We start from the raw sequence: 17086 nt of genomic DNA, 5'->3' as shown, positions 1-17086 counted from the left end.
AGGTGTGCGTAATGATGACCAGACTGGCGACCTCGAACACCATAGAGGGAGTATACGTGACAAAATGGCATTTAATTCAAGAAACTTCATCCCATCCTCTTCATCCATAGAACTATTCTTCCAAACATACTAGTGTGTACTCTTGTCACCCCTCTCTACGCCTGTGTTCAGCATTATTGGTATAGATTCAGCATTATTGGTATAGATTCAACATCATTGGTATAGATTCAGCATCATTGGTATAATAGATTCAGCATCATTGGTATAATAGATTCAGCATCATTGGTATAGATTCAGCATCATTGGTATAGATTTGTGTGAATGAGATCATTGAGTTCTCAGTGTGTTAATGCGATATGAAAACATTCTATGTGATCCATGTCTATTTTATCATGTTGAATTCAAAGATGAGGACTGAAAGACATCAAGCCTAAACTCTAACTCCCTCCCTCCCTCCCTCCCTCTCACACACACACACCTCCACTATAGGCTACAAACACTCACAATTAGGCAGGCGTTCTGTTCTCTATAAATTCTTTGTCTTTATAAAATCTTTCCCACAGTTCGTGCGCAGTAGATTCAGCATCATTGGTATATATTCAGCAGTACCCTACTTCCCCACCCTGTTCTGTTAGCATCTCTCCTCTGTTTGGTAAGTAACCGTTCTCCACTTATTCTACTATTACTATTGGTGTCTTTGGTTTAACAGAGGAGGTTATCTAGTGTAATAAACAGGTCTCACACAACTGTAACAACTGTTTCCAAGTGTGACTAGCTACTGATCTGTCTCGTCCGGCAAACTTGTAGGCTATAATGTTCATTAGTCTTCACTTGATTTGATTCAAAAATCAGTTCTTCTATGGTTTGTTATGCAGCATGACGGGAAATACTATTTACTGATTAAGACATAATGTAGTTTATTTATAAGAAAACCTTTGAACATTGAAGCAATGTTTTTGTTTTAGAACACTATTAGGTCTACAAAGTTTTTCTCAGCAGGTTCAAGTCATTTTATAGGCATTACTCACCAATTATCATCTCTTTACACTGAACTGTTGCAAAATCATTTCCTTTCCTGTCACACCCCTCTCTATCCCTAAATACCCACCCTTTGACAGTTATAATGATATGTCACATGTTTCACATGGTCAAGCTATTTCACCTTTATTTAACTAGGCAAGTCAGTGAAGAACAAATTCTTATTTACAATGACGGCCTACCCTGGGCCAAACATGGTTAAAGGACAGTCTACACAGCTAGAGATGTTGGATGTTCCAAAGAAATGGGAGGAGTCAGAGGTAGAGGGAATGTGTAAAGGAGTGTAAGATGACAGCTTAAATGCCACTAAGTAACAGACTGTGCTTACAGAGACAAAGAAAGCCAACTCCCATCCTCCCTGAATGTACATTGTAAATTAGTTTGCTTCGAAGGGATAGTTTGCTATTAGTCAGCATATTAGTACCATCTATCAGGTATGAAGGGAAGACCCAGATGCAGATCCTGTCGAATAAACAATAGTTTGATGTTGCAAACAGGGGCAGGCAATAAACAGGGCAGGCAGGGGTCAGAAAACCAGAGCTGGGGCAACGGTATAGGACGGCAGGTAGGCTCAGGGTCAGGGTAGGCAGGGGTCAGTAAACCAGAGCTGGGGCAATGGTACAGGACGGCAGGTAGGCTCAGGGTCAGGGTAGGCAGGGGTCAGAAAACCAGAGCTGGGGCAACGGTACCGGACGGCAGGTAGGGTCAGGGTAGGCAGGGGTCAGTAAACCAGAGCTGGGGCAACGGTACCGGAAGGCAGGCAGGCTCAGGATCAGGGTAGGCAGGGGTCAGTAAACCAGAGCTGGGGCAACAGTACCGGACGGCAGGCAGGCTCAGGATCAGGGTAGGCAGGGGTCAGTAAACCAGAGCTGGGGCAACGGTACCGGAAGGCAGGCAGGCTCAGGGTCAGGGTAGGCAGGGGTCAGTAAACCAGAGCTGGGGCAACGGTACCAGAAGGCAGGCAGGCTCAGGATCAGGGTAGGCAGGGGTCAGTAAACCAGAGCTGGGGCAACGGTACCGGACGGCAGGCAGGCTCAGGGTCAGGGTAGGCAGGGGTCAGTAAACCAGAGCTGGGGCAACGGTACCGGAAGGCAGGCAGGCTCAGGGTCAGGGTAGGCAGGGGTCAGTAAACCAGAGCTGGGGCAACGGTACCGGAAGGCAGGGTCAGGGTCAGGGTAGGCAGGGGTCAGTAAACCAGAGCTGGGGCAACGGTACCGGACGGCAGGCAGGGTCAGGGACAGGGTAGGCAGGGGTCAGTAAACCAGAGCTGGGGCAACGGTACCGGAAGGCAGGCAGGGTCAGGGTCAGGGTAGGCAGGGGTCAGTAAACCAGAGCTGGGGCAACGGTACCGGACGGCAGGCAGGGTCAGGGTCAGGGTCAGGGTAGGCAGGGGTCAGTAAACCAGAGCTGGGGCAACGGTACCGGAAGGCAGGCAGGCTCAGGGTCAGGGTAGGCAGGGGTCAGTAAACCAGAGCTGGGGCAATGGTACAGGACGGCAGGTAGGCTCAGGGTCAGGGTAGGCAGGGGTCAGAAAACCAGAGCTGGGGCAACGGCACCGGACGGCAGGTAGGGTCAGGGTAGGCAGGGGTCAGTAAACCAGAGCTGGGGCAACGGTACCGGAAGGCAGGCAGGCTCAGGATCAGGGTAGGCAGGGGTCAGTAAACCAGAGCTGGGGCAACGGTACCGGACGGCAGGCAGGCTCAGGATCAGGGTAGGCAGGGGTCAGTAAACCAGAGCTGGGGCAACGGTACCAGACGGCAGGCAGGCTCAGGGTCAGGGTAGGCAGGGGTCAGTAAACCAGAGCTGGGGCAACGGTACCGGAAGGCAGGCAGGCTCAGGATCAGGGTAGGCAGGGTCAGTAAACCAGAGCTGGGGCAACGGTACCGGAAGGCAGGCAGGCTCAGGGTCAGGGTAGGCAGGGGTCAGTAAACCAGAGCTGGGGCACCGGTACCGGAAGGCAGGGTCAGGGTCAGGGTAGGCAGGGGTCAGTAAACCAGAGCTGGGGCAACGGTACCGGACGGCAGGCAGGCTCAGGATCAGGGTAGGCAGGGGTCAGTAAACCAGAGCTGGGGCAACGGTACCGGACGGCAGGCAGGCTCAGGGTCAGGGTAGGCAGGGGTCAGTAAACCAGAGCTGGGGCAACGGTACCGGAAGGCAGGCAGGCTCAGGATCAGGGTAGGCAGGGTCAGTAAACCAGAGCTGGGGCAACGGTACCGGAAGGCAGGCAGGCTCAGGGTCAGGGTAGGCAGGGGTCAGTAAACCAGAGCTGGGGCACCGGTACCGGAAGGCAGGGTCAGGGTCAGGGTAGGCAGGGGTCAGTAAACCAGAGCTGGGGCAACGGTACCCGGACGGCAGGCAGGGTCAGGGACAGGGTAGGCAGGGGTCAGTAAACCAGAGCTGGGGCAACGGTACCGGAAGGCAGGCAGGGTCAGGGTCAGGGTAGGCAGGGGTCAGTAAACCAGAATTGGGGCAACGGTACCGGACGGCAGGCAGGGTCAGGGTCAGGGTCAGGGTCAGGGTCAGGGTAGGCAGGGGTCAGTAAACCAGAGCTGGGGCAACGGTACCGGAAGGCAGGCAGGCTCAGGATCAGGGTAGGCAGGGGTCAGTAAACCAGAGCTGGGGCAACGGTACCGGACGGCAGGCAGGCTCAGGATCAGGGTAGGCAGGGGTCAGTAAACCAGAGCTGGGGCAACGGTACCGGAAGGCAGGCAGGCTCAGGGTCAGGGTAGGCAGGGGTCAGTAAACCAGAGCTGGGGCAACGGTACCAGAAGGCAGGCAGGCTCAGGATCAGGGTAGGCAGGGGTCAGTAAACCAGAGCTGGGGCAACGGTACCGGACGGCAGGCAGGCTCAGGGTCAGGGTAGGCAGGGGTCAGTAAACCAGAGCTGGGGCAACGGTACCGGAAGGCAGGCAGGCTCAGGGTCAGGGTAGGCAGGGGTCAGTAAACCAGAGCTGGGGCAACGGTACCGGAAGGCAGGGTCAGGGTCAGGGTAGGCAGGGGTCAGTAAACCAGAGCTGGGGCAACGGTACCGGACGGCAGGCAGGGTCAGGGACAGGGTAGGCAGGGGTCAGTAAACCAGAGCTGGGGCAACGGTACCGGAAGGCAGGCAGGGTCAGGGTCAGGGTAGGCAGGGGTCAGTAAACCAGAGCTGGGGCAACGGTACCGGACGGCAGGCAGGGTCAGGGTCAGGGTCAGGGTAGGCAGGGGTCAGTAAACCAGAGCTGGGGCAACGGTACCGGAAGGCAGGCAGGCTCAGGGTCAGGGTAGGCAGGGGTCAGTAAACCAGAGCTGGGGCAATGGTACAGGACGGCAGGTAGGCTCAGGGTCAGGGTAGGCAGGGGTCAGAAAACCAGAGCTGGGGCAACGGTACCGGACGGCAGGTAGGGTCATGGTAGGCAGGGGTCAGTAAACCAGAGCTGGGGCAACGGTACCGGAAGGCAGGCAGGCTCAGGATCAGGGTAGGCAGGGGTCAGTAAACCAGAGCTGGGGCAACGGTACCGGACGGCAGGCAGGCTCAGGATCAGGGTAGGCAGGGGTCAGTAAACCAGAGCTGGGGCAACGGTACCAGACGGCAGGCAGGCTCAGGGTCAGGGTAGGCAGGGGTCAGTAAACCAGAGCTGGGGCAACGGTACCGGAAGGCAGGCAGGCTCAGGATCAGGGTAGGCAGGGTCAGTAAACCAGAGCTGGGGCAACGGTACCGGAAGGCAGGCAGGCTCAGGGTCAGGGTAGGCAGGGGTCAGTAAACCAGAGCTGGGGCACCGGTACCGGAAGGCAGGGTCAGGGTCAGGGTAGGCAGGGGTCAGTATACCAGAGCTGGGGCAACGGTACCGGACGGCAGGCAGGCTCAGGATCAGGGTAGGCAGGGGTCAGTAAACCAGAGCTGGGGCAACGGTACCGGACGGCAGGCAGGCTCAGGATCAGGGTAGGCAGGGGTCAGTAAACCAGAGCTGGGGCAACGGTACCAGACGGCAGGCAGGCTCAGGGTCAGGGTAGGCAGGGGTCAGTAAACCAGAGCTGGGGCAACGGTACCGGACGGCAGGCAGGCTCAGGGTCAGGGTAGGCAGGGGTCAGTAAACCAGAGCTGGGGCACCGGTACCGGAAGGCAGGGTCAGGGTCAGGGTAGGCAGGGGTCAGTAAACCAGAGCTGGGGCACCGGTACCGGAAGGCAGGGTCAGGGTCAGGGTAGGCAGGGGTCAGTAAACCAGAGCTGGGGCAACGGTACCGGAAGGCAGGCAGGCTCAGGGTCAGGGTAGGCAGGGGTCAGTAAACCAGAGCTGGGGCAACGGTACCAGAAGGCAGGCAGGCTCAGGATCAGGGTAGGCAGGGGTCAGTAAACCAGAGCTGGGGCAACGGTACCGGACGGCAGGCAGGCTCAGGGTCAGGGTAGGCAGGGGTCAGTAAACCAGAGCTGGGGCAACGGTACCGGAAGGCAGGCAGGCTCAGGGTCAGGGTAGGCAGGGGTCAGTAAACCAGAGCTGGGGCAACGGTACCGGAAGGCAGGGTCAGGGTCAGGGTAGGCAGGGGTCAGTAAACCAGAGCTGGGGCAACGGTACCGGACGGCAGGCAGGGTCAGGGACAGGGTAGGCAGGGGTCAGTAAACCAGAGCTGGGGCAACGGTACCGGAAGGCAGGCAGGGTCAGGGTCAGGGTAGGCAGGGGTCAGTAAACCAGAGCTGGGGCAACGGTACCGGACGGCAGGCAGGGTCAGGGTCAGGGTCAGGGTAGGCAGGGGTCAGTAAACCAGAGCTGGGGCAACGGTACCGGAAGGCAGGCAGGCTCAGGGTCAGGGTAGGCAGGGGTCAGTAAACCAGAGCTGGGGCAATGGTACAGGACGGCAGGTAGGCTCAGGGTCAGGGTAGGCAGGGGTCAGAAAACCAGAGCTGGGGCAACGGTACCGGACGGCAGGTAGGGTCATGGTAGGCAGGGGTCAGTAAACCAGAGCTGGGGCAACGGTACCGGAAGGCAGGCAGGCTCAGGATCAGGGTAGGCAGGGGTCAGTAAACCAGAGCTGGGGCAACGGTACCGGACGGCAGGCAGGCTCAGGATCAGGGTAGGCAGGGGTCAGTAAACCAGAGCTGGGGCAACGGTACCAGACGGCAGGCAGGCTCAGGGTCAGGGTAGGCAGGGGTCAGTAAACCAGAGCTGGGGCAACGGTACCGGACGGCAGGCAGGCTCAGGGTCAGGGTAGGCAGGGGTCAGTAAACCAGAGCTGGGGCACCGGTACCGGAAGGCAGGGTCAGGGTCAGGGTAGGCAGGGGTCAGTAAACCAGAGCTGGGGCACCGGTACCGGAAGGCAGGGTCAGGGTCAGGGTAGGCAGGGGTCAGTAAACCAGAGCTGGGGCAACGGTACCGGACGGCAGGCAGGCTCAGGATCAGGGTAGGCAGGGGTCAGTAAACCAGAGCTGGGGCAACGGTACCGGACGGCAGGCAGGCTCAGGGTCAGGGTAGGCAGGGGTCAGTAAACCAGAGCTGGGGCAACGGTACCGGAAGGCAGGCAGGCTCAGGATCAGGGTAGGCAGGGTCAGTAAACCAGAGCTAGGGCAACGGTACCGGAAGGCAGGCAGGCTCAGGGTCAGGGTAGGCAGGGGTCAGTAAACCAGAGCTGGGGCACCGGTACCGGAAGGCAGGGTCAGGGTCAGGGTAGGCAGGGGTCAGTAAACCAGAGCTGGGGCAACGGTACCGGACGGCAGGCAGGGTCAGGGACAGGGTAGGCAGGGGTCAGTAAACCAGAGCTGGGGCAACGGTACCGGAAGGCAGGCAGGGTCAGGGTCAGGGTAGGCAGGGGTCAGTAAACCAGAATTGGGGCAACGGTACCGGACGGCAGGCAGGGTCATGGTCAGGGTCAGGGTCAGGGTAGGCAGGGGTCAGTAAACCAGAGCTGGGGCAACGGTACCGGAAGGCAGGCAGGCTCAGGATCAGGGTAGGCAGGGGTCAGTAAACCAGAGCTGGGGCAACGGTACCGGACGGCAGGCAGGCTCAGGATCAGGGTAGGCAGGGGTCAGAAAACCAGAGCTGGGGCAACGGTACCGGACGGCAGGTAGGGTCATGGTAGGCAGGGGTCAGTAAACCAGAGCTGGGGCAACGGTACCGGAAGGCAGGCAGGCTCAGGATCAGGGTAGGCAGGGGTCAGTAAACCAGAGCTGGGGCAACGGTACCGGACGGCAGGCAGGCTCAGGGTCAGGGTAGGCAGGGGTCAGTAAACCAGAGCTGGGGCAACGGTACCGGACGGCAGGCAGGCTCAGGGTCAGGGTAGGCAGGGGTCAGTAAACCAGAGCTGGGGCACCGGTACCGGAAGGCAGGGTCAGGGTCAGGGTAGGCAGGGGTCAGTAAACCAGAGCTGGGGCACCGGTACCGGAAGGCAGGGTCAGGGTCAGGGTAGGCAGGGGTCAGTAAACCAGAGCTGGGGCAACGGTACCGGAAGGCAGGCAGGCTCAGGGTCAGGGTAGGCAGGGGTCAGTAAACCAGAGCTGGGGCAACGGTACCAGAAGGCAGGCAGGCTCAGGATCAGGGTAGGCAGGGGTCAGTAAACCAGAGCTGGGGCAACGGTACCGGACGGCAGGCAGGCTCAGGGTCAGGGTAGGCAGGGGTCAGTAAACCAGAGCTGGGGCAACGGTACCGGAAGGCAGGCAGGCTCAGGGTCAGGGTAGGCAGGGGTCAGTAAACCAGAGCTGGGGCAACGGTACCGGAAGGCAGGGTCAGGGTCAGGGTAGGCAGGGGTCAGTAAACCAGAGCTGGGGCAACGGTACCGGACGGCAGGCAGGGTCAGGGACAGGGTAGGCAGGGGTCAGTAAACCAGAGCTGGGGCAACGGTACCGGAAGGCAGGCAGGGTCAGGGTCAGGGTAGGCAGGGGTCAGTAAACCAGAGCTGGGGCAACGGTACCGGACGGCAGGCAGGGTCAGGGTCAGGGTCAGGGTAGGCAGGGGTCAGTAAACCAGAGCTGGGGCAACGGTACCGGAAGGCAGGCAGGCTCAGGGTCAGGGTAGGCAGGGGTCAGTAAACCAGAGCTGGGGCAATGGTACAGGACGGCAGGTAGGCTCAGGGTCAGGGTAGGCAGGGGTCAGAAAACCAGAGCTGGGGCAACGGTACCGGACGGCAGGTAGGGTCATGGTAGGCAGGGGTCAGTAAACCAGAGCTGGGGCAACGGTACCGGAAGGCAGGCAGGCTCAGGATCAGGGTAGGCAGGGGTCAGTAAACCAGAGCTGGGGCAACGGTACCGGACGGCAGGCAGGCTCAGGATCAGGGTAGGCAGGGGTCAGTAAACCAGAGCTGGGGCAACGGTACCAGACGGCAGGCAGGCTCAGGGTCAGGGTAGGCAGGGGTCAGTAAACCAGAGCTGGGGCAACGGTACCGGACGGCAGGCAGGCTCAGGGTCAGGGTAGGCAGGGGTCAGTAAACCAGAGCTGGGGCACCGGTACCGGAAGGCAGGGTCAGGGTCAGGGTAGGCAGGGGTCAGTAAACCAGAGCTGGGGCACCGGTACCGGAAGGCAGGGTCAGGGTCAGGGTAGGCAGGGGTCAGTAAACCAGAGCTGGGGCAACGGTACCGGACGGCAGGCAGGCTCAGGATCAGGGTAGGCAGGGGTCAGTAAACCAGAGCTGGGGCAACGGTACCGGACGGCAGGCAGGCTCAGGGTCAGGGTAGGCAGGGGTCAGTAAACCAGAGCTGGGGCAACGGTACCGGAAGGCAGGCAGGCTCAGGATCAGGGTAGGCAGGGTCAGTAAACCAGAGCTAGGGCAACGGTACCGGAAGGCAGGCAGGCTCAGGGTCAGGGTAGGCAGGGGTCAGTAAACCAGAGCTGGGGCACCGGTACCGGAAGGCAGGGTCAGGGTCAGGGTAGGCAGGGGTCAGTAAACCAGAGCTGGGGCAACCGTACCGGACGGCAGGCAGGGTCAGGGACAGGGTAGGCAGGGGTCAGTAAACCAGAGCTGGGGCAACGGTACCGGAAGGCAGGCAGGGTCAGGGTCAGGGTAGGCAGGGGTCAGTAAACCAGAATTGGGGCAACGGTACCGGACGGCAGGCAGGGTCATGGTCAGGGTCAGGGTCAGGGTAGGCAGGGGTCAGTAAACCAGAGCTGGGGCAACGGTACCGGAAGGCAGGCAGGCTCAGGATCAGGGTAGGCAGGGGTCAGTAAACCAGAGCTGGGGCAACGGTACCGGACGGCAGGCAGGCTCAGGATCAGGGTAGGCAGGGGTCAGAAAACCAGAGCTGGGGCAACGGTACCGGACGGCAGGTAGGGTCATGGTAGGCAGGGGTCAGTAAACCAGAGCTGGGGCAACGGTACCGGAAGGCAGGCAGGCTCAGGATCAGGGTAGGCAGGGGTCAGTAAACCAGAGCTGGGGCAACGGTACCGGACGGCAGGCAGGCTCAGGATCAGGGTAGGCAGGGGTCAGTAAACCAGAGCTGGGGCAACGGTACCAGACGGCAGGCAGGCTCAGGGTCAGGGTAGGCAGGGGTCAGTAAACCAGAGCTGGGGCAACGGTACCGGAAGGCAGGCAGGCTCAGGATCAGGGTAGGCAGGGTCAGTAAACCAGAGCTGGGGCAACGGTACCGGAAGGCAGGCAGGCTCAGGGTCAGGGTAGGCAGGGGTCAGTAAACCAGAGCTGGGGCACCGGTACCGGAAGGCAGGGTCAGGGTCAGGGTAGGCAGGGGTCAGTATACCAGAGCTGGGGCAACGGTACCGGACGGCAGGCAGGCTCAGGATCAGGGTAGGCAGGGGTCAGTAAACCAGAGCTGGGGCAACGGTACCGGACGGCAGGCAGGCTCAGGGTCAGGGTAGGCAGGGGTCAGTAAACCAGAGCTGGGGCAACGGTACCGGAAGGCAGGCAGGCTCAGGATCAGGGTAGGCAGGGTCAGTAAACCAGAGCTGGGGCAACGGTACCGGAAGGCAGGCAGGCTCAGGGTCAGGGTAGGCAGGGGTCAGTAAACCAGAGCTGGGGCACCGGTACCGGAAGGCAGGGTCAGGGTCAGGGTAGGCAGGGGTCAGTAAACCAGAGCTGGGGCAACGGTACCGGACGGCAGGCAGGGTCAGGGACAGGGTAGGCAGGGGTCAGTAAACCAGAGCTGGGGCAACGGTACCGGAAGGCAGGCAGGGTCAGGGTCAGGGTAGGCAGGGGTCAGTAAACCAGAGCTGGGGCAACGGTACCGGACGGCAGGCAGGGTCAGGGTCAGGGTCAGGGTCAGGGTCAGGGTAGGCAGGGGTCAGTAAACCAGAGCTGGGGCAACGGTACCGGAAGGCAGGCAGGCTCAGGGTCAGGGTAGGCAGGGGTCAGTAAACCAGAGCTGGGGCAACGGTACCGGACGGCAGGCAGGGTCAGGGTCAGGCAGGCTCAGGGTCAGGCAGGCTCAGGGACAGGCAGGCGGGCTCGGAGTCAGGACAGGCAAGGGTCAAAACCGGGAGGGCGAGAAAAGAGAGACTGGAAAAACCAGGAGCTGAGACATGAAACGCTGATTGACTTGAACAAACAAGATGAACTGGCACAGACAAACAGAAACCACAGGTATAAGTACACAGGGGATAAACGGGGAAGATCGGCAACACCTAGAGGGGGGTGGAGACAAGCACAACGACAGGTGAAACAGATCAGGGTTTGACACCAACAACTGTACTGAGTATCTATCATAATGAAATCAAAATCAAATGTATTTAGAAAACCCTTCTTACATCAGCTGATATCAAATCAAATCAAATTTTATTAGTGACATGTGCCGAATACAACAGATGTAGGAAGACCTTCCAGTGAAATGCTTACTTACAAGCCCCTAACCAACAATGCAGGTAAAAATAAAATAAGAATAAGAATAAGTAATAAAAGTAACAAGTAAAATAACAATAGTGAGACTATATACAGGGGGGTGCCGGTACAAAGTCAATGTGCTGAGGCACCGGTTAGTTGAGGTAATATGTACATGTAGGAAGACTTATTAAAGTGACTTTGCATAGATTTTAACAATAGAGAGTAGCAGACGTGTAAAGGGGGGCCATTTGCCGTTTGATTAGATGTTAAGGAGTCTTATGGCTTGGGGGTAGAAGCTGTTTAGAAGCATCTTGGACCTAGACTTGGAGCTCCGGTACCGCTTGCTGTGCAGTGGCAGAGAGAACAGTCTATTACTAGGGCGGCTGGAGTCTTTGACCATTTTTAGGCCCTTACACTGACACCGCTTGGTATAGAGGTCCTGGATGGCAGGAAGCTGAGCCCCAGTGATGTATTGGGCTGGATGCACTACCCTCTGTAGTGCCTTGCGGTCGGAGGCCGAGCAGTTGCCATGCCAGGCATTGATGCAACCAGTCAGGATGCTCTCGATGGTGTAGCTGTAGAACCTTTTGAGGATCTGATGACCCATGCCAAATCTTTTCAGTCTCCTGAAGGGGAATAGGTTTTGTCGTGCCCTCTTCACGACTATCTTGGAGTACTTGGACCATGTTAGTTTGTTGGTGATGTGGACACCAAGGAACATGAAGCTCTCAACCTGCTCCACTACAGCCCCGTCGATGAGAATGTGGGCATGCTCGGTCCTCTTTTTCCTGTAGTCCACAATCATCTCCTTTGTCTTGATCACATTGAGGGAGAGGTTGTTGTCCTGGCAACACATGGCCAGGTCTCTGACCTCCTCCCTATAGGCTGTCTCGTCGTTGTCGGTGATCAGGACTACCACTGTTATGTCATCGGCAAACTTAATGGTAGTGTTGGAGTCTTGCCTAGCCGTGCAGTCATGAGTGAACAGGGAGTACAGGAGGGGACTGAGCATGCACCCCTGAGGGGCCCCTGTGTTGAGGATCAGCATGGCGGATGTGTTGTTACCTACCCTTACCACCTGGGGGCAGCCCGTCAGGAAGTCCAGGATCCAGTTGCAGAGGGAGGTGTTTAGTCCCAGGGTCCTTAGCTTACTGATGAGCTATGAGCTCGCTATGGTGTTGAACACTGAGCTGTAGTCAATGAATAGCATTCTCACATAGGTGTTCCTTTTGTCCAGGTGGGAAAGGGCAGTGTGGAGTGCAATAGAGATTGCATCATCTGTGGATCTGTTAGGCTGGTATGCAAATTGGAGTGGGTCTGGGGTTTCTGGGATAATGGTGTTGATGTGAGCCATGACCAGCCTTTCAAAGCACTTCATGGCTACAGATGTGAGTGCTATGGATCGGTAGTCATTTAGGCAGGTTACCTTAGTGTTCTTGGGGACAGGGACTATGGTGGTCTGCTTAAAACATGTTGGTATTATAGACTCAGACAGGGAGAGGTTGAAAATATCAGTGAAGACACTTGCCAGTTGGTCAGCGCATGCTCGGGGTACACGTCCTGGTAATCCATCTGGCCCTGCGGCCTTGTGAAGGTTGACCTTTTTAAAGGTCTTACTTACATCAACATCACTACTCTGGACGGCTCTGACTTAGAATACGTGGACAACTACAAATACTTAGGTGTCTGGTTAGACTGTAAACTATCCTTCCAGACCCATATCAAACATCTCCAATCCAAAGTTAAATCTAGAATTGGCTTCCTATTTCGCAACAAAGCATCCTTCACTCATGCTGCCAAACATACCCTTGTAAAACTGACCATCCTACCAATCCTCGACTTTGGCGATGTCATTTACAAAATAGCCTCCAATACCTTACTCAACAAATTGGATGCAGTCTATCACAGTGCAATCCGTTTTGTCACCAAAGCCCCATATACTACCCACCATTGCGACCTGTACGCTCTCGTTGGCTGGCCCTCGCTTCATACTCGGTGCCAAACCCACTGGCTCCATGTCATCTACAAGACCCTGCTAGGTAAAGTCCCCCCTTATCTCAGCTCGCTGGTCTCCATAGCATCTCCCACCTGTAGCACACGCTCCAGCAGGTATATCTCTCTAGTCACCCCCAAAACCAATTCTTTCTTTGGCCGCCTCTCCTTCCAGTTCTCTGCTGCCAATGACTGGAACGAACTACAAAAATCTCTGAAACTGGAAACACTTATCTCCCTCACTAGCTTTAAGCACCAACTGTCAGAGCAGCTCACAGATTACTGCACCTGTACATAGCCCACCTATAATTTAGCCCAAACAACTACCTCTTTCCCAACTGTATTTAATTAATTAATTTTGCTCCTTTGCACCCCATTATTTTTTATTTTATATTTCTACCTTGCACATTCTTCCATTGCAAAACTACCATTCCAGTGTTTTACTTGCTATATTGTATTTACTTTGCCACCATGGCCTTTTTTTGCTGGATGCACTACCCTCTGTAGTGCCTTGCGGTCGGAGGCCGAGCAGTTGCCATGCCAGGCATTGATGCAACCAGTCAGGATGCTCTCGATGGTGTAGCTGTAGAACCTTTTGAGGATCTGATGACCCATGCCAAATCTTTTCAGTCTCCTGAAGGGGAATAGGTTTTGTCGTGCCCTCTTCACGACTATCTTGGAGTACTTGGACCATGTTAGTTTGTTGGTGATGTGGACACCAAGGAACATGAAGCTCTCAACCTGCTCCACTACAGCCCCGTCGATGAGAATGTGGGCATGCTCGGTCCTCTTTTTCCTGTAGTCCACAATCATCTCCTTTGTCTTGATCACATTGAGGGAGAGGTTGTTGTCCTGGCAACACATGGCCAGGTCTCTGACCTCCTCCCTATAGGCTGTCTCGTCGTTGTCGGTGATCAGGACTACCACTGTTATGTCATCGGCAAACTTAATGGTAGTGTTGGAGTCTTGCCTAGCCGTGCAGTCATGAGTGAACAGGGAGTACAGGAGGGGACTGAGCATGCACCCCTGAGGGGCCCCTGTGTTGAGGATCAGCATGGCGGATGTGTTGTTACCTACCCTTACCACCTGGGGGCAGCCCGTCAGGAAGTCCAGGATCCAGTTGCAGAGGGAGGTGTTTAGTCCCAGGGTCCTTAGCTTACTGATGAGCTATGAGCTCGCTATGGTGTTGAACACTGAGCTGTAGTCAATGAATAGCATTCTCACATAGGTGTTCCTTTTGTCCAGGTGGGAAAGGGCAGTGTGGAGTGCAATAGAGATTGCATCATCTGTGGATCTGTTAGGCTGGTATGCAAATTGGAGTGGGTCTGGGGTTTCTGGGATAATGGTGTTGATGTGAGCCATGACCAGCCTTTCAAAGCACTTCATGGCTACAGATGTGAGTGCTATGGATCGGTAGTCATTTAGGCAGGTTACCTTAGTGTTCTTGGGGACAGGGACTATGGTGGTCTGCTTAAAACATGTTGGTATTATAGACTCAGACAGGGAGAGGTTGAAAATATCAGTGAAGACACTTGCCAGTTGGTCAGCGCATGCTCGGGGTACACGTCCTGGTAATCCATCTGGCCCTGCGGCCTTGTGAAGGTTGACCTTTTTAAAGGTCTTACTTACATCAACATCACTACTCTGGACGGCTCTGACTTAGAATACGTGGACAACTACAAATACTTAGGTGTCTGGTTAGACTGTAAACTATCCTTCCAGACCCATATCAAACATCTCCAATCCAAAGTTAAATCTAGAATTGGCTTCCTATTTCGCAACAAAGCATCCTTCACTCATGCTGCCAAACATACCCTTGTAAAACTGACCATCCTACCAATCCTCGACTTTGGCGATGTCATTTACAAAATAGCCTCCAATACCTTACTCAACAAATTGGATGCAGTCTATCACAGTGCAATCCGTTTTGTCACCAAAGCCCCATATACTACCCACCATTGCGACCTGTACGCTCTCGTTGGCTGGCCCTCGCTTCATACTCGGCGCCAAACCCACTGGCTCCATGTCATCTACAAGACCCTGCTAGGTAAAGTCCCCCCTTATCTCAGCTCGCTGGTCTCCATAGCATCTCCCACCTGTAGCACACGCTCCAGCAGGTATATCTCTCTAGTCACCCCCAAAACCAATTCTTTCTTTGGCCGCCTCTCCTTCCAGTTCTCTGCTGCCAATGACTGGAACGAACTACAAAAATCTCTGAAACTGGAAACACTTATCTCCCTCACTAGCTTTAAGCACCAACTGTCAGAGCAGCTCACAGATTACTGCACCTGTACATAGCCCACCTATAATTTAGCCCAAACAACTACCTCTTTCCCAACTGTATTTAATTAATTAATTTTGCTCCTTTGCACCCCATTATTTTTTATTTTATATTTCTACCTTGCACATTCTTCCATTGCAAAACTACCATTCCAGTGTTTTACTTGCTATATTGTATTTACTTTGCCACCATGGCCTTTTTTTGCCTTTACCTCCCTTCTCACCTCATTTGCTCACATTGTATATAGACTAGTTTATACTGTATTATTGACTGTATGTTTGTTTTACTCCATGTGTAACTCTGTGTCGTTGTATCTGTCGAACTGCTTTGCTTTATCTTGGCCAGGTCGCAGTTGTAAATGAGAACTTGTTCTCAACTTGCCTACCTGGTTAAATAAAGGTGAAAAAAAAAAAAAAACATTGGCTGCGGAGAGCGTGATCACATGGTCTTCCAGAACAGCTGGTGCTTTCATGCATGTTTCAGTGTTATTTGCCTCAAAGCGAGCAAAGAAGCAGTTTAGCTCATCAGGTAGTCTCATGTCACTGTGCTTCCCTTTGTAGTCTGTAATGGTTTGCAAGCCCTGCCACATCCGGCGAGTGTCAGAGCCAGTGTTTTACGATTCAATCTTAGTCTTAATCTTAATCTGTCACAGTAATTTACACCCACTTCCGCCTTGTCTCCCCTACCATCTCCCCTCCTCCCTCTCTCCCCTCCCCTCCCATCTCCCTCCTCCCTCTCTCCCCTACCATTTCCCTGCTCCCTCTCTCCCCTCCTCAGTGTATCCTTCTCTCTGCAGCCATGCCGTCTCAATTGGAGAGATCCTTGCAGTCCCTGATCACGGTGTTCCATCGCTATGCCGACAAGGACGGTGACTGTAACACACTGAGCAAGAAGGAGCTGAAAGAACTCATGCAGACAGAACTGGGCAGCTTCCTGAAGGTACCATAGATCTCTCTCTCTCTCTCTCTCTCGCTCTCTCTCTCTGTTTTTATCTCACTGTCCCTCAACACTTTCTCACGCTCTTTCCCTTTCGTTCTGATTTCTCTTTCACTTTATTAAAGAGTATCCAAAGTCAATCTAACACCCTCTCTCCCCTCCTCCCATCTATCTCTCTTTCACTCTCGCTCTCTCTCTTACTCATTCTCTTCATCTCCTCCATCTCTCCTTCCCTCTCAGTCCCAGAAGGACCCAGCTGCGATAGACAAGATCATGAAGAATCTGGACCAGAATGGTGATGGGATGGTAAACTTCGAGGAGTTTGTCTCCCTGGTGGTGGACCTCTCCATCGCCTGTGAACAGATCTACCAGCTCCACACCCAGAAGGCTTCTGCCAAGAAGTGAGGGAGGACAGGACAAGGAGAAAGAGAAGCAGAGATGGATGCTTTTATATATGTCATTTTGCTTCTCTATACGTCAAATAAGTCATTTTATAAGAAGTCTTACTGTTGTGAATAAACAGTGGCTTTCCCACTCTCTCTGTTTGTCACATGTGTCTGACGTGTGTCTGTCTGTTGTATTTGGCCAGTAAGTGTAAGACAGAATAGACAGTACCAGTCACTTCTTAGTTCAGTATTGACACAACTGGTGCAAAGCCTTTCTAGATCCTATGCTAAAACTACTTTAACTACCCACTGGGCACAAACTGGTTAAATCAACGTTGTTTCAATGTCATTTGTCAACTTATTGTGATGTGGAAAATATTTTGGATTTGCAAAAAGTAATTGACGTGAACTGTTTTGAGGGTGAAATTCCAACCACAGGATTACACCATCATGTTAACCAAATTTCAACAGACAAATCTTATGTTGAATGCATGCATGTTGAATGCATCTTATGTTGAATGCATTACTTTGAAACAACATCAGATCTCCAATGTAATATCCACTACTATCAGAACCAAGGTAAGACCCAGATGCAGACTGTCAAAGTAGCAATGTTTATTGTAGCAACAGGGCAGGCAAAGACAGGTCAATGCAGGCAGGGGTCAGTAATCCAGAGAGGGACAGAGGTAAAGGTCGGCAGGCTGGCTCAGGGACAGGCAGG

The 17086-nt window shown here is 54.8% G+C and overlaps 1 protein-coding gene across 1 annotated transcript; it reads left to right on the top strand.

Annotated features, from left to right (window-relative positions):
- The first annotated feature begins 489 nt into the window (after positions 1-489).
- LOC109885674 (protein S100-A1-like) lies at positions 490-16529 on the top strand. Its single transcript, XM_031838062.1, has 3 exons — positions 490-652; positions 15821-15982; positions 16220-16529. Exons 2-3 carry the CDS (start codon positions 15842-15844, stop codon positions 16382-16384), a joined length of 306 nt encoding a protein of 101 aa, XP_031693922.1. The 5' UTR covers positions 490-652; positions 15821-15841; the 3' UTR covers positions 16385-16529.
- The last annotated feature ends 557 nt before the right edge of the window (positions 16530-17086 follow it).

Source organism: Oncorhynchus kisutch, linkage group LG13 (assembly GCF_002021735.2).
Source record: "Oncorhynchus kisutch isolate 150728-3 linkage group LG13, Okis_V2, whole genome shotgun sequence".
Classification (NCBI taxonomy): Eukaryota; Metazoa; Chordata; class Actinopteri; order Salmoniformes; family Salmonidae; genus Oncorhynchus; species Oncorhynchus kisutch.
This window is presented reverse-complemented; position numbering and strand designations above follow the sequence as displayed.